This window comes from Neofelis nebulosa, chromosome 18 (assembly GCF_028018385.1).
Source record: "Neofelis nebulosa isolate mNeoNeb1 chromosome 18, mNeoNeb1.pri, whole genome shotgun sequence".
Classification (NCBI taxonomy): Eukaryota; Metazoa; Chordata; class Mammalia; order Carnivora; family Felidae; genus Neofelis; species Neofelis nebulosa.
Genome location: NC_080799.1, coordinates 29,589,725 through 29,613,860, shown reverse-complemented (window position 1 = coordinate 29,613,860; position 24,136 = coordinate 29,589,725). Strand labels below are relative to the sequence as shown.

General features: G+C 44.9%; 1 protein-coding gene across 1 annotated transcript in view; it reads right to left on the bottom strand.

Moving 5' to 3' along the window:
* GPR139 (G protein-coupled receptor 139) overlaps window positions 1-19,666 on the bottom strand; it is a 41,532-nt gene extending 21,866 nt beyond the window's left edge. The window contains exon 1 of the mRNA XM_058709832.1: window positions 19,156-19,666. Within this exon, the coding sequence (XP_058565815.1) occupies window positions 19,156-19,279 (124 nt within the window). The 5' untranslated portion in view covers window positions 19,280-19,666. The remainder of the gene's footprint in view (window positions 1-19,155) is intronic.
* Window positions 19,667-24,136: the final 4,470 nt, after the last annotated feature.

Sequence of the window (24,136 nt, the reverse complement as noted above, 5' to 3'; positions counted from 1 at the left end):
GTTAATGCATAGAAAGTGCTTAGAAGAATATAGGCTGCCTAGTAGACACCACTGGAATTGTGCCCTCTGCTCCTCTCTGCATCCCATCTCACTCATCATCCCTGCTGAGGGGATGTCCCAGCTGAGAGGAACTACTGCACCTGAAGCCCCCCAACAAGCCACATTCTCTCCAGACTTTGACCTTTGCCTATGCAGTTTCCCTTTTCTATAACACTTCCCCCATCCGCTTTGTCTTGGATGACTCTTGTTCTTGACTCTTCATGAGCCAGCTTGTCCAGCCCCCACATTGATACCCCCTATGCTTTGCTGTACCCCTTGCCTGTAACAAAACAAACTGCCTCCCTTTCTCCTCTGAGCACAAATATCATTTCTAAGAGAGAACAGGGAGAATGTTACTAGGAAAAGCAAGTGGGTTTTTAGAAATGAGAGAAATGTAAATAATAATAGCAGTAGCAGTAATGATGATGATGATGATGATGATGATAAATGTGTGCCTTTTTCTGCCACAAGGGAAGTGGTCTTACTAATGAATAATAGCTTCCACTTCGCAATCCCTTATTGTATGTAAGAAACTGTGGTGGGTGGTTTGCACTTAGTTACTGCTACTCCCGTCATTTTAAAGGTGGGTATTGTTAGATCCTTTCTATAGAGGAGGGAATTTAGAATTAGGTTTAGAGATTTGCCCAAGGTTACACAGCTAGTAAGTCACACAGCCAGGATTTGAACTCAAGTCTGTCTAATTGCAGAGTGTTAACTGCTACACTTTTTAAGAAGGCAGAAGGCCTGGGGGCCATTGCTTCCAATGACACCTAAATCACCTGCAGGACAACTTGTGCCCTACTGGTCTTCTGGTCTCCTCTGACATGGGCACCATCATTGGGTGCTTTATACTCTAGGATGCTGGGCCTTCCTCGCTGCCCTAGGGAAAAAAGGCCTTTCCCTGCCTGCCCATGGTTTCCCAGAATGAATAGGATACTCCTTGTTTGAACAAGGAAAGGATGGGCTGCTTTCTTGGCAGAAGGGAACCACAAGTGCAGAATCAAGGAAGTGTGAAAGCATGCTTTGTTTGCAGCACTGTAAAAAATGCCAGGCTTGGCTGGCGTGTGGACCAGAGGGAAATGAGGGATAAGAATTCAAGAATCCAGGGTGATAACCTCAGTGAAATTGCTCTGCGGACTCCCAAGGTTGTTGTGGGGACTGAAGAAGACAACACATGGGAAGTGGCTTTGCAAACTGGAAAAGCGTTAGACAAATGTTAATTATCACAAATTGTTTCACAGGTAGCCTGATTGGTATCAGGGGCGAGATAGCAGAAAATTAAAATATCTGGTAATTTCTCCTGAATCCACGTTCTCAAAAGCATTCATAAATGAAAAATTCTAATGTCACTGCTCTCATCTCCTTTTTTCAGCTGAATAGATTGTAAAAGAATTCAGAAGCTAATAAAAATTCAGTCAATTTCTTGGTTATTATCAATGATACTGCCAGGTTTTGAGACTTGCAGCAATGTTTTTGTTGCCCATCTAAAAACCACATCAGCTAATTCTTGGTCCAAATACCTTTAGAGGCACCTTGTCTTTTCTCTTTCCTTGGTCATCCTGATCCTGGGAGCCCTGGGAAGGCCTGTCTCATTTTGGGCCATATTCCCAGTCACTAGTACAGTACCTGATACATGATGGTACATGGTGGGTACTTGATAAATGTTTAGTGCAGCATTGAGCCTAGATGTCATCATATTACACCTGAGTTACTGAGGGAACTTAGTTCTGTTCCCAAAGCAATCTGTCTGCATTTGATGCAAAACTCAATCCATTCTCTTCATTCTGATAAAATATTATTGGTAAAACTAATTTAATATTAAATATTAAAGCTGCTAACAAAGAATCCAAATCTACAGTGTAGCCAAAATGGTAAAGTGGGAAACTAAAATAAGGAGGATAACTATGTAACTATTTAAGAAGGCATCATCATCATTATTTATTGATAGTATAATGGTATGCTTAGAGAACTCAAGAGAATTAGCTGGAATGTTATTAGAACCAGCAAGAGAATCCTCAAGAGAACCAAAGCCCAAAAGTAATAGCAATTGTTGCTTACACAATGGAATGGGAAGAAGATTCCATTCACAAGCCTCTAAGTGCCAACACCCTCAGAGGCTATATATTCCTAGCAGAGGTGAAGAGAATGGCTTCCTTTTCAACCTTGGGTTGCACTTTGTCTCCTGCATCCCCAACCAGTCCTGCTTGAGTCCAAAGTCTTTCAGCATCTCTCACCAGACTGTTCTGTTGGCTCTGGTTCTTAACAGTATAAAAAATAAGGCTTAAATCCAGTTGGCCTGATGGGGGAGTTAGATGCCACCCCAATTATCTTGCCAGTATCCCCTCAGGGAAGATTTTCTACCTGATTCCTGATTCCTACCTGATTCTACCTCCAACACAGACAGCCTTTACAATTCTATACCCCAGAGGTTAGGTGCCTCAACTCCCCATATCCATTTCAGTGGAAGAGATCATGGCTTTAATGAAAGCCCCACTTGGATGATCCTGGAACCAAAGAACTGTTCTGACCAAAAGCACAATTAGTGCTTCAGCTGAGCAGATGACATCACTCCTGATGTCTGGGTTAGAAGCCTGGCTTTGTCATAGCACTAACTGCATGACTTTGAGCCACCTCACAACCTACCATGTGTCTCAGTTTCTTGTACCCCATATGTAGAATGGGGTAATAATAGCTATTATTATTATAGAATATTAGGTATTATAGAATATTAGGTATTATCGAATAATACCGACTTCATGGGTTAGAATTAAGTTAGTTAATTCTTGAAGTGCTTGAAACAGTGCCCAACAGGTCATAGGCATTCCATTCATGTTAGTTACAATTATGGTAAATAGCTGTTAGTTTAGTTTCTACCATCAGGTCTTCAGTAACTGTGCTCTCCAAGCTTCAGCCATGGATACTGCTACATGGGGGATGCGGTGGTAGATGCATGAGTATGGTGTCAGATCACTGGTTTGGGGCTTCGACATCATCCTGAGCTTATTTTTCTGAACAGCAAACTATTACACTATAAGGTATACATTTTAAAAGGTAAAAAATGAACATACGCATTTTAAAAGGTAAAAAATGCCCAAATGCTGATAATTTCATATAGTACAACCTTACAATTTTCAATTTACTTGTTTTGCCCACTGGACAGTACACATCTTAAAAGTATGGGCAAAGTTCATTCATCTCTCTCATTCCCAGTTCTTAACAAAGATTCTCATGTGAAGGAGATGCTCCATACATGTGTATGATGAAGAAAGAGATTTGTGGTCAGAATTCACATTGCGTATTGGGTACCAGATAGGAGGAAGGTGAGTTCCAGATAGTAGGAGCAAAAAAAGTCTGCCCTGTGACCCTGCTGCATTCCCAGCAACCCAACCCAAGACGGGTTGATTTCTTCTTCTTTGTCCCATGGTACATGGGCTTCCCTCTTGCTCATATCTTACCAATTTTCATGCTACTGTGAGTTGCTTCTTCATCTCTTCAGCTAGATTGAGTCCTCCCTGAGAGCAGGAACCCAGATCTGTTTGTCTTTGTGTCACTAATAGCTAACACATAATTTGTGAATGAATGAATGAGTAATGGAAGGTCCTGGCAGAATTCATAGGGGAGGCTCCATTTTGGGGATCATTCCTACTTCTGACAGCTTTGTATAGGATCTAGCTTTGCTTTTCAGCCTGGCCTACCAGTAGTAACTTGAGAAAGCTATTTAACTCCTCCGAGCTTCAGTTTCATAATGGATGAGAATGCCCTTTGTAAATTTTAATTCACTTTGCATATTGGCCAGCACTATATTAACATTAATGGCTGTTATCGATGATTCTTTTTAAGCATGAGGAATAGAGCCTGGCACATGATAGGTGGTCAATAAACATTCACCACATGAACTGGATTTGAAATTTTGAGTGCTTGACTGAAACTAAGCGCATTTATGGCTGATAACAGAAACCTTGGAAGGATTTGGAAGACCACAGAGTTTTCACAGAAATTGTTTCATCACAATATGCTTCTTAAAAAAAAAAGGCAGCTCAATTTCCATTTTGTAGGTTAGGTATGAGGTGGAGAGGGAATTCACCTGCCTGTCCTTGCTCAAAAATAATTTCAAGTAATTAAACCATCTGCTTGGGGAGAGGGCAACGGGGACACTGGGAGAGTCTTCAATCAGGAAGGAGGACATAGTCCCTTTAAATGCCTGCAAAGACCAGGCTGGGAGGGTGAACCAAGACAGAGGTCTGTAGACACAACATTTTTCTTTTCTGATGCTCTGAATACCAATGTATTCATTGGCCTACTCTGTCTTAGCTCTGCTCCTCAGGAGCTGAATTGCCTTGGGCGGGTTATTTTACTTCTCAGAGCCTCAGTTCCCCCATCTACCAGATGGGGATGATAGAAGTACCACCTCACAGGCATTACTTTGGGGTTTAATGAGGCAGTGTGGAATAATGTGTTTGATTCAGTGCTTGGCTTGGATTAAGTGCTTGATAAAGGGTGGTGGTGGTGATGATGATAGTGGTGATCAAGATGTTTTCAGTCTCTTCAAGGTTAGTGTGGACATGACATTAATGGGATAAAGAAGGCAGTCACCTATTCATGTGATGCATCCACCCACCTATCCATTCAGTATTGCTAAGCCCCCTATCATGTGCCAAGGCCTCCCAGAGGGTACTGGCATCATGGAGATGACTCAGATCCCATGCCTATTGGCATGGTTAGTTCAAAGCCTAAGTCTGCGTTTTTTGATGCCCTTAGGCAAAGATAAGTTTGAGGTCCCACAGGAATTTAAATGCTTCACCCTCACCCCTGTTGTAGAACTTGTCATATCACATTATGATTATTGACTTGCTTTTCTACCCATCTAGACTGTGAATTCTTTAAGGGCAAGGGCCATGCCATGTTTATCTTTGTCTTTCGCTCATCTTTATCCCCTAGAATTCCTGGCACAAAGGATGAAATGAAAAGAAATCTGGCCTCATGTAATGGAGCTGGATCTTTAACATAGCCTAAGGAGTCCAGGTGAGGATTTGATGGGAAATCCTTGTCAGTCTTGAGAAAAAAAAATCCTCTATTAAAAACCTACCATGTGCCAGGTACATTGTCTTGTGTATTCCCCTCAACAAGGGGTGCATCCTTGTTACTTATCCTCATTTTACAGATATGGAAATAGACATTCAGGGAAGCTAATTGCACACAGCTGGAAAGTCCAGTGGATCTCAAACCCAGGTTTTCACCAACTTCCCTTCTTGCAGGAAAGCATATAGTGTGGTTGGAAAGCATAGATGCGGCTAAAAGTGTGGTGGTATAAATGGATATGGGATATATGTACGTGTGTGTTAAGCTTTAGACAGTAAGACAGTAAATTTAAAATCCTATATAGGAGCAAGGTAGGGAACAGAAGTGAGAGAAACAGGCCAGGTGTGTGTGTGTGTGTGTGTGTGTGTGTGTGTGTGTATAAAATCTTTGTGCTGGGGCACCATGACTCTGATGAACTGGGTAGCACAAGTGCCATCTAAAGAAGGCTGTGGCTACTTGGTTCTAGGCACTTAGTGACAGGGAAAGCTCAGTTTTTCCAGCCTTTGAAATTTTCCAAGACTCATGAGAAACCTGAATTTTTAAGAGATTGCCTCTGAATGTTAATAGGCATGGTGCTGCCTTTTAAGAAAACCTTTCACAGGCTTCTTTCACATTCCAAGGGGTCTGAGTTTCTGGTTGGTTGTTGGCTGTTGGCTGGCTATGACCCCCAGTCCAGGCCTCTTCAGGAGGTTATTTGAGGGTGGTTGAGAAAGGTATTAACCAGCATGTATCTGAATAGCATTTTGAGGAAATTATTCAGTACTGATAGTGATTAAGGAAAAAAAATCCTCTTATTTCTTAGAGCCATTCTCTTCTGGCCAGAAGGTCTAACGCTGAGAAGATCCAAGAGGCAAACTACCATTTTCTTTCCTCTTCCATGAGCATTCTCTTCCCATTTTCAGGACTTCCTTGGAGTCTCCACCTCAATCCTGGGGGCATTACTCCCTTCTTCCTGTAATACCTTGGGTCATTAGAACTGAATGCAGTCACGATGATAATGTCTCTCTACCATGCCAGCCAGAACTCAATCCTGTTCATTTGTCAAATGACAGTGCTGAAGGTGACCCCTTTCTTCTTGTCCAGACACTTGCTTTCTCTCTGTTCAGGACTCTCGCAATTGACAGCTGGATCATTAGCAGGACTTGCCCACTGCCACAACCAAGATGATAGCTCTCTGTTGTGCTGCGGGCGCTTTGCCATGGTGCCTGGAGAGCCAGGCACAGATGTCCTTGATGTCTGAGGACATTGTTAGTTTGCTCACTTCACATGTCTGATGCTGTTTCACTTGGAGACTGAGGTGATGGTGGATGGGGTGGGAGTAGGATTGGAGCGTCTGTGAACATGACCCTTGACCCACACTCCTACTGTGTGCCAGGCACTGTGTTGGCCACTCTACAGGTATTGCGCACTCTCTCCTACTGGAAACCAGAGATCGTTCACACTGCAACAGCTTCCTCTTCTTTCCTAAGAAAAGGAGCTTTCCTCCTAAACTACCTTCCATTTGTTTTTTTCACAGCAGCCAGAGAGACCTTTGAAAAACTCAAATTAGGTCATATCACCTGCTTAAAAGGCTCTGGTCTCTTCTTGCAAATCCAGATTCCTCACTGTGGACCAAAAGGCCCCACAATCCAGCCAGTGTCCGCCTCTTCCCCTCATCTCCTGCCACTCTCCCTCTTGTTCATTGTATTCCAGCCACACAAGTCTGCCCTCACTCCACTTCCTTCCCACCTCTGAGCCTTTACCCTGTGCGGTCCCTCTGACTGGCATGTCCTTCCCCTGTATTTCCTGTGGCTGGCTCCTTCTCATCATTCCAGTGTCATTCTGGACATCAACTCTTTGGAGAGCCCCTTCCTGACCACCCTATCTAATATAGTTCCCTATCTCCTTACCACGTTTTTTTCTTGATAGCATGTATCAATATCTCAAAGAGTGTTGTGTATGCATTTGTTTATTTGCTTACCACTTGTCTCCCTGGTAGAATGTACACCTGTGCAGACTTTCTTTATTTTTCCTCCAGTGCCTACATAGGTGCCTGGCATATGAAAGGAGTGCCACATATATGCCAAATAAATAAAGTTGTTATCACCCCCATTCTCAGATGAGGAAACTGAGGCTCCAAGAAGGGTAAATTACCTGCTCAAGACCTCACAGTTAGCAAAGTTGCAGTGCTGGGATTCATACCCCCAGGTGTGCCTAATTCCTTAGCCAGTGTTACTTTCCTGATAGGAAAGGTGGTGTTCAGCCTTTCAGCCAGGACAGGTGGTGTTCTGGAAGGGTCCTGGGTGTGGAGGGTGGACATGATGTGGAAGCCAGGCTCTGTGAGGGTTAAGAATGTGGGCCTGTGATTCCTTTAAGGAATGCCCATCCCTACCCTTTTCATAGCACCAGCCCCTCTTGAGTTCTCTCTCCAGTTACTGCTCCATTCTGCTACCTTCCAGGGAGGCCACTGCTTTTCGTTCAAGAGGCAGATGATGGTTCTTGTCAGCAGCTCTATGGAGCTAAACCATGGTGGTGAGGTCCAGAATGCTAACAGCAAAAGGCTATAGCAAGGACCAGACCATTCTATACCTTTGACTGTGGGAGGAGTGTGTGTGTGTGTGTGTGTGTGTGTGTGTGTATGTATGTGTATGCATGTCTCTGTGTGTGTATCCCTGTGGGTGTATGTCTGTGTGTTTGCATGTCTGTGCATCTGTGTGTCTATGTGGTGTCTGTGTATATGCCTGTGTATGTTTGTGTGCACACATCTGTGTGTGTGTGTGTGCACATGCGCATGCATGCATCTCTATGTGTGTGTGTGTGTGTGTGTGTGTGTGTGTGTGTGTGCGCGCGCGCACGTCTCTCTGTGTGGGTCTGTGGATAGTCCCTCCTGTGAAGTCATGTGGTAGATAGTTTTCCCTGCACTTAGCTGTAAATGATAAGAAATGTCTGTGGTGGAAAAGCAATTGCCCCAGGTCTTCAACTGCCAAATATTCTGGTAAACAAAGGGGGAAAGAAAAGAAATCATTGGTTAATACCAGAAGTCAAAAGGAGTCAACACTGTAGAATGTGTTCTCCCAATTCAGGGTCACTTTGTGTGGTTTCTGTAAAGCTCTGATTTCCTGTTTCCTCTGCTTACATCTCATGCCTTGTTTTCCTCCTGTCCTCAGACCACCTTTTGGCACTCCAGACTTGTCCTCTTTTTGTTCCTATATGGTGCACCAGTCCTCTCTTGCCTAAGAGTCTTCGTGAAGCCTGTCCCCCTTACCTCTTCTTTCCATTCTTTCCTTCCTCAGTCTTCAGGTTCTAGGTCTTCCCCACTGGGCAAGTCCCCCCACAAAAAGCTCTCTTATCACCCTGTGCCTCTCCTTCATGTTCTTCTCACATGGGACTATTTACATTTATTCAGGCTTCTGGTCATGCTGGTCTTCCCCACACGAACATGCAGACATCGAATGGGTCTTTTTAGACTTGCCGTGAGCCTACCACAGACTTGCCATGAGCCTACTTGGCAGTGCCAGGCACATGGATAGATGGATGGAAGGAGAGAGGGAGGGATAAGTGAATCAGTAAATGCAGATTCAGGGGCTCCTGGGTGGCTCAGTCGGTTAAGTGTCTGACTTCGGCTTAGGTCATGATCTCATGGTTCGTGAGTTCGAGCCCCGCGTTGGGCTCTGTGCTGACAGCTCGGAGCCTGGAGCCTGCTTCACATTCTGTGTTTTCCCCTCTCTCTGCCCCTCCATGCTCATGCTCTGTCTCTTTCTGTCTCTCAATAATACATAAATGTTAAAAAAAATTTTTAAAAAATGCAGATTCATTTGCCTAATTGTGCTTTCTGGTTTCTTGTCTCATCCTTCTTTGCCATGGGGCAAAATGAAAACATGTATTTGGGTTGAAAGCCACAACTCTCACTGTAGTTCAGCTGGTCATGACTTTTACTCAAGAGGAGCCCAAGTCATTCACCTTCACTTGATAGAAAAGCAAAGATCCTGGGCTATCCATACTTAGAAGTCCTCTCCGTTTGAATACCAATGGGATTCAAGGTAGCCACATCCTCCCCATGCCCCAACCCCCTTTCCTTACATTTCTCTTGGTGGGGGTCAGATGGTAGGGCTGTTGCAATGGCCAAAGCACACTGGATTCAGAATCTGGAAGATTTGGGGTCAAGATCACACCTGATTAGCTGTGTAACCTTGGGGAAATTTCTTGTCCTCTCCAGGGATTCAGTTTTTGTATTAAGAGCATTGTACTATATCAGGGCTCCCCAGATTTTAGTGATTGGCCACCAATATTATGATTTTTTGCCATATTCCTGTGTCCCCTGTGCTATTATTAACATTTTGTTTTAAAGTGACTTGTCTTTTTCCCCCTGAATTTATACTTTATACAATACTGCTGTCCAATATAAATGTGATGTGAACCACATATGCAATCTTGATTTTTCTAGCAGCCACATTAACAAAATAAGAAACGGGTGAAATTAATTTTAAAAATATATTTTATTTAACTGTGTTCATCCAAAAATGTAATCAATATAAATTATTAATGAGATATTTAATTTTTTTTCATACTAAATGTCCAAAGTCTGGCATGTATTTTACATTCTGAGCACATTTCTCTAAGGATGCTAAATTTTTCAGTGGAAATCCTGATTTCTGTTTAGATGTCATAAAATATACAGTTGAAAATTTCAGAGTAGATTCACATACCCAAGTTGTTCCAATATACAGTTATTGTCCAATAACTGAATCAAGTATCAGGTCTTAATTGTAAATGAATTGAAATGAAATTGAATGAAAAAATCAGTTCCTCAGTTGTGCTACTCAAATGTCAAGTGCTCAATAGCCATGTGAGGCTGGTGGTTACTATATTGGACAGCATATATAGCAACCCTGAATCCCAAACCCACCTCCCTGTTGTAAACAGAAGATAGCCTTAAACATAAATATAATGACAGTGCAAGGGTGACATTAAATTTTAGGTAGATACTGCTGCTTCCCAAGGCCGAGCTCTAGGCCTGCTCTGTGTCTGTTAATAAGGGAGGTTTAGCATGCGTGAAAAGGTGTTAAAGACATACTAGCACCAAGATGAGACTTTCCCTTTGATAGAATCAGAAAGGTTGAGAAAACTGAAAAGGGATTAAATAATGATGCAGTCTTGTGCCACCTAAAATAATCCTACATAAAACAACAATAACAACAACAAAATGCCCCCAAATCTAGATGATTATTCTGAGTTCTAAAATTCCACAGCCTGTTTCTCCTTTACTCCTATCACTTTGCTTCCTCAAGAAATCACTAGCGATGTGATTTTATAAAAAGGGAACTAAATTAAAGTTGGGAAAGTTAAGTTCTGGTTTAGATTCTGCCATTCCTAGCTCTGTGACATTGGCTAAGGTGTCAGTTTCCTCATGTTATAAAATGATGGTGCTGACATTGATTAAAAAAACAGCAGCCATGGAGTGGCAGACATTGGGACCCCTGCTAGCCATGAATTGCTTCATTTTGTCTGTACATACACCCTGTGAAAAAGGCACTGTTATACCCATTCTGCAGAGACGATCACTGACGCTCAGAGAGGTTTAAGCAACTTGCCAGAGCCCTGCCACTAGGAAGTCACAAGGCTGGAACTTGAATCCAGGTCAGTGGGAGACCATGAGCCCACATCCTAATCCACCGTGCTGTCAGGTTCTAAGGGCTCTTCCCATTTACAAAAAAAAATGGTGGATTTGTGTTCCAGGACATTGTCAACATGCAATTTGTGGTACTACTTGGAGCCCTTTCTTCTAGTCATGCCAAACCCCTGGTTTCCTGAGTTGGCATGCTTGTTTTTTTTTTTAGTCATGTGTTTCTTTGGGTCTCCCTCTCTTTTATTCCTTACTCCTCCCCCTAGCTTCTTGTTTTTATTCTCCACACACTGTGCACTGTGTTGGCATTTCTTGGTACCTCTTAAAGCTTTACCCACTCTGGAGTTTGTGAATTGGCAGCCTGGTGGGCTGTATCAAGCCTGAAGATATGTTTGGTTTGGCTCATGCAGTGCTGGCTCGCACAGTGTTTTTTAAAATTTTTGAATTAGTTGCCAACATTGAAACATTAGGATATTTCATATAAAAATCTAGATTTGTAGATTTTTGGAAGAATTTGGCAACACTGCATTGGCTAGAGAGCTGAGTGGTGATGGTACTTTGTAACCTCCTCCAGTCCCTACTCCTCCCCACTCCTCCCTATTGTTTGTTACCCCTGTCCCTAGTGATCTAGTCCAAGTGTTGCTTGTCAGCTGTCATTGTGTGTGTGTTGCCATTTTCTTATCATAAAGCTGGATAGCAGTAATGAGTATCACTCTGTTGATTTCTAGCTATGTGACCATGGGCATCTCATCATTCTCTTCTGAAAAATGGGCATGATAAGTATGCACACCTCAAAGGGTCGTTGTGGGAATTAAATGAGCTAGTGCCTGTAAAATGCTTTGAAGAATCCCTAGTACATAGTAAGTGCAACAAACGTGCTAGCAGTTGTTAAGAGAGTGCAGTGGTTTTGGTACATACGTCTCTATCACTGAGGGAAGATTAGAGAGACCAAAAGGGCCACATGTTTTCAGAAAAACAGCAGGGAAGGATGATTCTTTGGGTAAGTGAAATATTTCTTAAAACTGGGCCACTTTGTTTATTTATGCTATCTGACTGCCTCTAGCAAGTATTTGAATTCAAGACACCTGCCCTTCCCTGCCCCCAGCGTTTCATGGCACCCTGTGCAGGGCTAGCATCCCCTATTAGCATTGCCCACACAGTTCAGATCACATGGAGGTTCAGTGGCAGGATCTGTGTTCACCTCCCTGCATCACTTCTGTTTATGATCCTGGCTGCAGCATGCAGGGCACTCTTCTGGTGCTTGTCAGTCCCTTTATCAGCTTTAGCTGAAGAAGGTTTCATGTTCTGGACTGATGGTATTTCTGGAGGTTTCACTGAACCACAGGCAACTCTTTGAGAGGTACAAATTCCTTAGGCTTATGATGGAATTGATTGTTTAATCCATTGGATAATTCTTTGTTAGTTTTCCAGGGCAAGGAGTTTCATTCCTGGTGGGTGCACTCTGAGTGGAATTGTATGGGAAAGACCTTGGTCAACAAGGCTTGTTGACATGTTAAACAATAAAAACAACACCAGGTACTCTTTATTGAGCTCCTACAATGTTTGAGGGATTGTGAGAAGCCTTTGCATATTTTACTTTGGATCACCACAGTAACAATGCAGGGCACAGAAGGTTAATAACGCTTACTGAACTCTAACTCTATACAAGAGCAAACATGTGCCAAGAATGGTGCTAAGTATTTTTACATTTTCATTTAATCCTCACAACAACCCTATGAGATAGGTATTAGTATGGCCCCACCTCATTGATGAGGCTGCAACTCATAGAGGGTGAGAAATTGGCTCAAGGTCACAGACTGGTAAGTAGGGAAGCTAGGATTCAAACCCATTCAGTCTAACATCAGAGACCTCTTCCTTAAATGCTGAACTTGGCTGATTATTTTATTACAAATGAAAACTGGGACTCAGAGGTACAGTATCATATCTGAGATCACACAACAAACACGGGTAGGATACAGGATCCAAATCCATGTCCATTCAGTTCCAGTGCAATGCATTTTATACACAACCTCAAAAGCAGAAATTACACATGGGATCACTACAGAAATTGTGCAGGGGCAAGGACAACAAAGCTACTGTTCTGGACCCCAGCCCAAGGCCAACCCGGCCAGCCTCCAGCATAGCTACTTCACTGGTCAACACTTGTGTCCCATTTATGGGCCATGTCTCCAACTGAGCTATACAAGCAGAGCCCAGCTCTCTCAGGCCTCTGACAGACCCACACTGTGAGTTATTGCTAGAGAATAGCCTGGAATCCAGGACTCTTCATGCAGTGCTCTTTCTCCCACTGTTATAACAGGGATCCTAGGGCCAAATGTGCATAAAGAGGGGCCATACATGTTACAGAGAACAGTGAGGTGTCGCATATAGGGACTTTCACATAAGAGTGCCCATGTGATTTTGAAAGGGGCACCCATTAAATTATGGTACAAATATACAATGGAATACTATGCAGCTTCATAAAAGAATGAAAAAGCTTCAATATACCATGATGGATGATTAATATATTAAGTGAAAAAGAGCAAGATGGAGGACAGTGTGTATAATGTGCTCATTTTGAGAACAGTAAAAAAAAAAAAATGAAGAGTTGAGATCCTCTATTCATACTTGCTTGTATATAAACTAAAACATTCTGAAAGAACAAATAAGAAACCAAGATACTGATGCCCTCGTTATCTGTGTAGTAGTGTTGATGGGGTGGATTTAGGAATTGGTGAGCGGGGGAAATGGATGGGAGGGAGATTTTGCAATGTGTGCCTTTTTATATCACTAGGTTTTTGAATAATGTGAATGTCATTGACTATTTAAGGCGCTCTCTCTCTCTCTCTCTCTCTCTCTCTCTCTCTGTCTCTCTCTGTCTCTCTCTCTCTCCAAAAAGCAGCTACATAGGAAAGCAGTCCATTCCTCATCTGCAGCCAACCTTCCGGGAATATGTGCCTAATGTTAGTTCCTCTGGCTTTTCAAGGAAACTTGGAAATCTATTTTTTTAATTCCAATTTTTAGTTTTAAATTGTTCATTGCTAATACATAGAAATACAGTAGGTTTTTGCATATTAACAGTGTGAACATGGTGCAACATGTGCAAACATGGTGAACTCACTTATTCTGAGGAGCTTTTTTTGTGTGGAGTCTTTGTGATTTTCTATGAAGGTAATTGTATCATTTGTGAATAGCAACAGTTTAATTTCTTCCTTCTAGTATACCTTTTTTTAAACAATTTTTTATGTTTATTTATTTTGAGAGAGAGTGCAAGTGGGTGAGGGGCAGAGAGAGAGAATCCCAAGCAGGCTCTGCACCATCAGTGCAGAGCCTAACTTGGGGCTCAAACTCACAAACTGTGAGATCATGACCTGAGCTGAAATCAAGAACCAGACCCTCGGTTGACTGAGCCACCCAGGTGCCCCTTTCCAGTGTACCTTTTATTTCATTTTCTTTCCTGGCTAGAACTTCCAGTATGATGTTGAATTGGAGTAGCAAGAACAGATCTCCTTGCCTTGTTCTAGATCTTAGAGGGGAAACATTCCATCTTTTATCATCACATGTGATGTTAGCTATAGGTTACCTATTGATAACCTTTATCAGGCTAAAGAAGTTCTCTAGTGTGATGAATTTTTATCATGAATGGATGTTGAATTTTGTCAAATACTTTTTTATATCTATTGAGAAGATCATATGGATTTCCTTTTTTAGGTTTTTTATTATGGTGGATCACACTGAATGATTTTCAGATGTTGAGCCAGCCTTACATTCCTGGGATAAACCCAACTTTATCTTGATTTGTTATCATTCTTATATATTCCTGAGTTAGATTTGGTAATATTTTATTGAGGATCTTTTGTGTCTATGTTCATGGGGAATATTGATTGGTAGTTTTCTTGTAATATCTTTGTCTGGTTTGGTATTAGTGTAAAGCTGGTGTCATAAGACAAGTTGAGAATTTTTCCTTAATTTTCCTAATTTTTTTTTAACCGTTTTTATTTATTTTTGAGACAGAGAGAGACAGAGCATGAACGGGGGAGGGGCAGAGAGAGAGGGAGACACAGAATTGAAGCAGGCTCCAGGCTCTGAGCCATCAGCCCAGAGCCCGACGCGGGGCTCGAACTCACGACCGTGAGATCGTGACCTGAGCTGAAGTCGGACGCTTAACCAACTGAGCCACCCAGGCGCCCCTAATTTTCCTAATTTTTAAATGATGAAAAATATGACTTACGGAGTGCTTACTGTGTGGCAGACATTGTGTTAAATATATAACCCACTGAATTTTCACAGCAACTCTATGAGGTATGTGCCATTATTATCATCATCCAATTTTACAGATGGGGAAACTGAGGCAGAGAGTAAAGTCGCTTGCCTAAGGTTACACAGCATATAAATAGCAAAGCCAGGACTCAAACCCCAGAGGTCTAACTCCAGACCTTGTACTGTTAACCTGTTTACTATATTTTCTCAAAAGATGTTTACAGGTTCTCAAAAGAGGATGCATCTGAGGGCTCAGTCCAGCTTGCTAGGCACCATTTTCTCACCTCTTGTTAGCAGCAACTGTAACCACCATGTGTCAAAGCACTATCTGACAGGTGACAGACTCATCATCTCCTTCATTGTGCACCGATCCTCACAGGCAGGTATTACCATCCTCACATGGCAGTTACAGAAATGCTCCTATCTGCTGGGCTGTGTGTGGTGTCAGGCTATCGTCTTCCTTACCTTGTCTCCCGTAACATCCCTGGTGCCTTTTAGAAGGTAAAATTTAAAAAAATATCTTTCATATCTCAGTTTAATTTCGTGCTGCTCCTTCCTTATCAGCCAGGCTCACCCGTCCTCCCTGCCACTCTCTTCCCTCAGGCATCAGGCTCATCTCTTCTTCCTGTACTGCCTTCTGCTTTGGACTATCTTGTCCCATTTGGCCCCATCAGGGTCCCCAACTGCACCTTGTTAGCTTTACTGGCTTATTGTATGCATTTGGAAAAGCTAGAAACATCTTGCTTACTTAAAAGGAAGAGAAAAGAGACATAGTTTTAGGAACAGCTGGGACACACCAATGTTCTCCACTGAGTACACAGCATAAAGGACTGGGGTTAGTTAGAAGAACTTCCTGGCAATAATGAAGGCACCGTGGTACAATGGAAAGAGCAGGTGTTTACATACTGGTTGGATTGTGTGACTGTGGACAGGATGCTCCATTTCTCAGAATCTCAGTTTGCTCATCTGTAAAATGGGTTCAGGGACATGTACAGGTCACAGGGATGTGGTGAAGATTAAGTGCAATAATCTAAGCATTTAGCATAGAAAAAGATCCCGTGCAGAGAGAGCACTAAGAAGTGTTTTCCTCAGTCCAGGCACTGTGCTTAGCCATTTTTATATGGATGATCTTATTTAATATACATTATCTGTGTGGGTAGTAGGTAGTGCTGTTACCCCCATTTTACAAGTGGGGTAATTTGTGGTACAGAAATGTTAAGAATTCTTAAGTGGCAGAGCTGTTACCATACTTCACATTAGGACCCCCGGGTCCCACTCCAAAGCAGTTAAGTTAGGCTGAGGTGATTCCTAGAGGCAGGGGATTGGACCACATGGCTTTTCCCAAGCTCTTCCTTTTAGTTTAGATACTGAAGGAGGTAAGAAACATCTGTGCTTTCTCCTAGTCACTAGCTCCCTTGTTGCCAAACAGCCACTCCTCATCCACCCCTCAGTTTCCAATCACTGTGAGAATTTGGAAATGGGGGTGAGTTCACTGCCAGGAAAAGTGATTCAATTAAAATCTCAGTTTTCAACAATATGACCAAGCTCTGTGGTCTGTTACTTCACACTCAGCATAGCTGTGCATCCTGGTCAGTAGCAGGGTAATGAGGGTTTGCTAATTGCCAGTAGCTGGGGGTGGGGAGGGGAATACTGTAGTGAGCTCAGGCGCTGAGCTAAGTGCTTTTCTTGTGTGCTCCCAGTCCCTTCTCTGACTCCCATGCCACGCAGTCCCCCTCCTTACAACCAGATCAGCTTCATGATGACCACAACTGCAGTGTCACAGCAGCAATCAGTCAGTGTGTGGTGTGTCAGGCACTGAGCTGAGCGCTTAACCTGCACCATCATCTCCATCAACGTCTTTCCTTCTTGCCATCATTCCGGGAGGTGGCTGCTGTCCTAATGCCTGTTTTACAGATGTGGAAACTGAGGCACAGAAACACAGAAGGTCCACATGTTAACAACCAGCTCTGCTTCATTCTACAGTCTGCATTCTTAGTCACTAGGACATACTTGCCTGCCCTTATGGTTCTAAGAGAATGACTTAAGGATTTCACCTTCTGAACCACCTTGCAAGCAATTAACAAAACACTTATCAACCTATCATCTTCCTGCAAGCCTGCCCTCTTCAATCATCCTTTTCCAGAATGCTTGGTCCTTCTGCATCCACCACAAGCTCCACTTGTGAGCTCCTTGAATCCTGTAGGCACCTCTTTAGCACTTGACACACAGTAGGTGGTCACAGCTTTTAGTGGAGCATAAGAACCTATCAGTGCCTTCCAAGTTTTCATCCTAATCCCTCTCTCTTTGTCTCCTAACCCTGGGCTCAGCCATGATGAGCCTGTGCCTAGGACTGCTTGGCACACAATAGGTGCCAATGCTATGGGTCAGGAAGGCCATGTCTGGCATAGGAGTTATGCTGTAAAGATGTGAGATATCTTGTTTTCCACCTTGAGGTGTTTGAAGGTCTGAGCTTTCCCCTGTTCTACTCATCTTCATATCCCTGCTCTGGGCCCTTGGAGCCTCCCCGTCTTTATGTCTCTGTCCCTTAAAGGGTTTTCAAAAGGAAAGCCTGAGAGAGTAGCTTCTTTAGTCAGCAGAGGAGATGGAGGGTTGAAGGCAGAGGGGTCAGACATTCTGATGTGAGAGCCGAAGGGAAAAGGGGCGGCTATCACTTCTCTGGTTCAGCAAGTGTCACCAATAACCAACCTCCTCAAAAACTCACTCCCTAAAAGAGAGCTCTGGGAGAGGCTCAGAGGGGCTGATGGGGAGGTGGGGACTGGACAAATCAATTCCTGCTCAAGGTAATTATAGGACACGTGCTGCTGCCCCAGCAGGGTGAATCAGAGGCTGAGCGTCTCTCCCAGGGCAGCCAGAACGATTAGTTAGTAATAAAAACCTCATCACTCGCTGGGAGAGAGGCTTGGTGATTGTAAACTTATGCTTTCTCATTCCTTCCAAAATTTGGGAGGGGGAATTTATATAAACAACCTTATCAGGGGCCCTGACCACCAAGTTGAATGTTTTGAAAAGGAAATGTCAACAAGGCTTTCAGAAATCCAGCTCCCAAGTTCCCAGGATGCGGAATGGCAGGGTAGATGATGTTGTGATTCTAGGCTGTATGCTGGATTTTTTTCTTTCTGTTTCCTTTTGTCCCTCTCTTGTCTGCTTGCAAGTGATCTTTAGGAATCTTTCTGCCACACAGACCGTCTCAGAGACTATCTGGAAGAAGGGGTTATCTCAAGCTGGAGCCCCAGGAACCCCCTCCCCCTCTCTCACAAACAGCAAGCACCCCCAGCCCCCAGCAGCCCAGCTCTCTTCAGGAATTCAGCACAAGTCTCAGTCACACTTTGGAGAGGACGTTAAGATGTGGGACCAGCCAGACATCCGCAGCGGTCATCAGCTGCCCAGAATGGATGGACAGGGAAGCAAAGCCAGGGGGCAAGGCATGTCCTCAAGGAGACTGTGACCCCCTGAAGTGGTGGCTTCTGAAGCCTGTGGGTGTCTCTGGACCCTTACCCTGGCCAAGGCATGGTCCCAGACCCACCCAGACTCTTCCTAGCCTCCCTGGAGACCCCTTCCTCGCTTAGGGGTCACAGGGGCTCATCCTTTGCTCCATCCCAGCAGCCCCAGAGAAAGAGTGCTGGGCATCAGAACCTCTGGCTTCACCTCCAGTCAGGGGTGACACGCGCGGTGGGGGAGGGGACAGAGGTTTTCTCAGGCTGGAGTGGATGTGGGGGGGGGGCACAAGAGAAGTGAAACCCCAGAAAGCCGTGGGGAAGTGCGGTCAAGTCACACACACAGCCCCCACTGGACACCTTCAGGGACGCGGATCAGGGAGCATCGCTTCGGATGCTCATGCAAATACTCGAATCCACACACACACTCACACCAACACCTACACCATGCCCATCACCTGCCACGCACGCTCGAGACGCGCGCGCGCACACACACACACACACACACACACACACACACACACACACACGAGTCCCTGACAGGCACAGCAACTTCCTTTCTCCCCAGTCTGGAAATGTCCGCTGTTGCCCTTAGGCTTAAACTTTTTCAGAAGGGGCGCTAGGGATCACGCGCCGAGGATGTCTAGGCCTGGGGGTTCTAGACAGGGTCGCTCCGCATTCGGGGGTCCCGGCTTCCTCCCTCTCCCCCACGCTCCTCACCTGGTAAACCGAGGCACAGCAAGAGGCTGTAATAAACCACGGGCACGAAGCCCAAGCCGCAGGTCGAGCCGGGGGACCAGGACAACGAGCTGTTGGCTACGAGGTGGGCGTGCGTGTGCTCCATGAGCTCGCCCCTCGCTCCCCTCCTCTCCGCGCCTGGCCTGCCAGCCCCGCACTGGATGCTGGTTCGGTGGTGGCGGCAGTGGCGGAGGCAGCAGCCGGAGCAGCAGCGCCTTTCTTTCTGCAGGACTTGCTTCTACCTTTGGCCGTGGTCCCCTTTGCTCCCTCTACACCTGCCCTCCTGGAGTCCTGGCACGGCCGTCGCGTAGGGCACAGGGCGCTGGGCACAGGGACTTGGGAGGGGCTCCCAGAGCCGGTTAGTGCGCCTCCCACCTCGGACCCGCTCCGCTCCCGCCTCGGAGACGGGGAGCTGGGGCGCTGCTCCCCGCAGCCAATCAGCAGCTGCCTGGACGCGGATGGTGGGGCGAGGGGGATGCATGGGAGGAGGGGGTCCCAGCTGCCTCTCACAGCTCCAGTTTGAGGAGAAGAGTGAGACCTGGAAGCCCCGGAGGAAGACCGGGGTGGGAACAAGCTATCCCTCTGCGGGAGGGGCGTGGTGTGGGTGGGACCTGCTTCCCCGCAGCGGCTCTGGCTCCGTACTCCTTCAGCGTGTCCTCAGTTTGCCTTGCTCGATTCTCCTCCCAGTCACTTTTCTTCCCCATTGCCAGTGCTCCGAGTCCATCTCCATGTAGAGGATCCTTCAGCCAGGGCATCGGAGGGTGGGGTTGGGGGGTGGGGAGGAGGCTGTCGGAGCAAGGATGCTCAAGGTTTGTCGGTTCTCTTGGGCCAAAGGAACAGCGCTTGAAAGGAAGTGTGCGTGCGTCTCAATGCGTGTGTTGATTCTGGGGAAGGCCAGAGGTGGACTGTCCCTGAGCTGGAGTGCCTTTGAAGAGGATGCAGGCTGGCTGAGAGAAGTGTGCCGCAAAGACCTTCTGTCGGGAGTAAAGATGTTGCAACCACTCACACACAGACTCACTCACGCTCACACAAAGACACACAATACCCGGTTATGAGGGTGCACACACACACACACTCACAGGCACGCAGAGGCCCTCTCATCCCTCAGCAAGACACGTGAAAACACAGGAGCACCCTAATCAACATGCACAAAGACCACACTCACGTGACAACTCAAACACATACAAATTCACGTGGGTGTCATTTGAGGGTGGTCTAGTTTGAAAGTTGAGTGAAGTATAGGAGAGGTAAACAGGTGGGACCTAGGCAATGTTGGAAATTTTTGGTGCATAGACACCCCCCTTTTTCTTGAGTGCAGGAGGGTGGAGAGTTCCTAGTGTAGCTCTTCTAGAGGCCACAACAGATTTGGGCAGGGGGAGAAATCAGGGCTCAAGACAGCATGTGTGAGAATTAGGTTCTGCAGAAATAGGAGGAGAAGCATTTCCAGGGGGATCAATGCAAGAGCATGTGATGAGCTCAGAGAAGCCTTAGACCTCTGTCTTGGCTTCCCAGCCCCTCCCCACTCACATCTATCTATTCCTGGGGAGAAGGAACTGACAGGGATCTCCCCAGCCTCTTTCAGTCTCCCAAGATGGAGGAGACCCCTGCTTCTCATGCCCAGCAAGGGGCATGTGTCCAATCTCCATCATTGTTAAGGGCTTTCCAAGGCAGGCGTTGGGGGTGGGGCTGGTGGTAAACCACAATGCATTCAGGGCCAGGCATTCTGCATAAGGGAGGCATTCTGGGTGGGTTTGTGGTGAATAGGGGGGCTTATGCCCCCTGAAGGGACAGATTATTACAAAGAGTCATGTGGGCCCAGTGAGCACAGGTCTGATATCTCAAGCCAAGTTGGATATTGAAATTTTGTTGTGAACTCTTTCATTTAAATGTGACTACCCCAAACAAAAACAAAATGAAAACCCCACTGTGTTGATAAACAAAGTAGTACCATTGCAAAAATTCAATACCTAATGGTTCAAAACCCTATAGATTAGATTTGTCTATAGGCAACAAAACTGAGATGAGAAGCTGGGGCTGGGAGGGGGAGTGTGTATGGTTTGGCTAAGTGCTCCAGTCTATTCAGGTATCTCTCAACATTATGAGTCAGGGATAATGCCTCAGGGCTTTGCACTGTCTGTTCCTTCTGCCTGCAATGCTCTTTCTCCAGAAAGCTGTATTAACCAGCTTCTTCACTTTCTTCAAGTCTTTCCCAATCAGTCCTATTTAAAATTGAAATCTCCACTCCTACCCTCCCAAATGCTCACTTCCTCTGCCCCTCCCCTGCTTAATTTTTCTCCATCGTGCTTAGTACCATGGTCATACCATATACAGTTTATTGAATTAGTTTGTTTCTTATCTGTTTCTCCTCTTAGAGAATCAGGGACTTTTGTCTGTTTTGTTCACAGTTGCATCACCAGCTTCTACATGGTGCCTGCATGTTGCAGATTCTCATTAAACATTGGGAGAATGAAAGGCCCCAGCACCTGCTGACTTAGGGCAGGCAGGGCATGGGGAGATGAGTTTATCTTTGCTTGTCTTTGCAGGCCAGAGTGTCAGAACATGGGATACTGTTAGGGTTGTGGGGCTCAGTCTCAGATTTAGCATATAATTATCATGTCCGATTAGCTGCTATAAAAATAATTTGTGTGATTTGGTTCTGGGGATCTTGTTAGAAACTATAAAACTAGAAACTTGGCTAGGCAAAGGAGCAGGGCTGCATGGAGAATCTTGATGGACCTTATTTTTACTGAGCCTCTTATTTCCCCATCTGTAAAATGGGATGAAGGAAACCTGGTGCATCTTATTCCAGGGATGCTGAGCAGGAAGAGAGGGAGTAGAGAGGTAGAAACCGTGCAGACTCTGATCTGGAGAATGGAGAATGGGATGGGGTTCACTGCTGGCTCCATTGAGAACTCTGGCAGCCTGTGAAGGTCAAAGTTTCCCAGGAAATGGGTGGGTTAGATGAGAAGAAATTTAAGGTCCTGGGTCAGGCTTTTAGTACCAGGGAAGAGACAGGATGAGTCAACAACGAAGTTTGTTGAATTTTGCTCAGGGGCTGAGCCACTTGACTGGCTCTGTAAGATAATGGCGTTCTTGAGCATCAACTGTGGTTGGCTAAATTCACTCACTTATTCATTCTCTCAACAGACATTTACTGAGCATTTAATGTGTATTGATCAGGACTGGCTGCATCATTGCAGGGCCTGATACGAAAATAAAAATACAGGGCCCCTTGTTCAAAAATTAAGAATTTGGGGGGCAGCAACAGCAGAGCATTAAACCAAGTGGAGAGCCCTTTTAAGTATGGGGCTCTGTGTGGCTGCACGGGTCACAATACCCATGAAGCCAGTCCTGCGTAAGGTACAGAGGTAGGAAATAAAAGATATGGGGTTTATGATGAGACAGCTGTGTCTTAACTCATTACATGCACACAATAACACTATTAGCTCAATTTTACAGGTGAGGAAACCAAGGTATAGAGAAGTTTGGTAAGTTGCTCAAGGCCACCTGGCTGGGATTAGGTCCAAGGCTGTCTGGCTCCAGAGCTGGTGTTGGAACCACTTCTGCTTAGTGGAAGGACAGAAATACAACAGGAACTGTCACACTGTAATTCAGGCACTATGACTTGAGGGCAGGGACTTCATTTGCCATATCCGCTGTATCCTCCCTCAGTGCCAAGAACATACCTAGTGCCAGGTGGGTGTTCAGAAATGAATCTTAAAATTTTTAATGTATATTTATTTATTTTGAGAAAGAGAGACAGCATGAGTGGGGTAGGGGCAGAGAGAGAGGAGAGAGAGAGAATGCCAAGCAGGCTCCATGCTGCCAGCACAGAGCCTGATGTGGGGCTTAAACTCACGAAACTGCAAAATCATGACCTGAGCTGAGATCAAGAGTCAGATACCTTAAATAAATAAATAAATAAAGAAGTAATAGAAATATATGAATGATGTTAGGGGAAGGTGTTGAAAATTCAAATGCCTACGAGCCTGGACAGGAAATAAACATAAGTGAGACAGAACTATTTATTGTACATTTTCTACTTCCATAAAGAAAAATGCAGTCTCCCATTTTCCTGGAAACACTTGGCCCTCTGGGTCTAGCCTCCATTTCTCTACCCTTTAATAGAGGCAGTAGTCTAAAGGAATAATTCTTTTTTCTAGGCAAACAGTAGCACAAACAACATAAATTGTAACTAACACAACTTGGAGTTGGGAATGCAACAGGGAGTAGTGGGGACTGTAACAAAATGGAAGTGTGCACTAGCCACTGTACTGAATTCTGGGTGTGAAGTTATTTTAAGAAGTTGACGTGGTCTCTGACTTCCTGGGTCTTAAGTATAAGACACAGGCATGAATCAATCCATCAAATACACACACATACACACATTTCTAAACTTGGATAAGTGCTATAAAGAAAAAGTCAAACAAATGAGAGAACATGTACCAGTGAGATCTGATGTGGTCTGGCAATCAGGGAAGGCTTCTCTTAGGAAGTGATATTTGAATCTGAGATAAGAAGTGAAAGACGAGTAAGTGTTAATTAGGTAAAGGGATGTGGGGCTGGGGGTGAGAGGAGCATTTCAAGGAGATTTCAAATTCAAAGGCTCTAGGATGGGATAGAGAAGGACTCTTTGAAGAACTGGAAGACCAGGGAGGCTGGGGTGCAGTGAGTGGGGTGGATACGTGGAGCTGGATGTGGTTGGAGAATGGGAAGGGTCTTGTAGGCTGTGTTGAGGAGTTCTTTCTTTATCCATGGTTTTAAGCAGGGGAGTACCATGATTAGATTTTCATTTTAAAATGTTTGCTTTGTCAGAGAGGTGGACAATTGATGGAAGCAAGGCAAGAATGGAGGTGGGAAGACAAGTTATGAGGCTGCCAAGTTGGACATGTGAGAAATGATGGTGGCTTAGACTAGGGTGGTATTGATGATGGGGTGGACTGCATCCCAGAAGGTAGGCGAG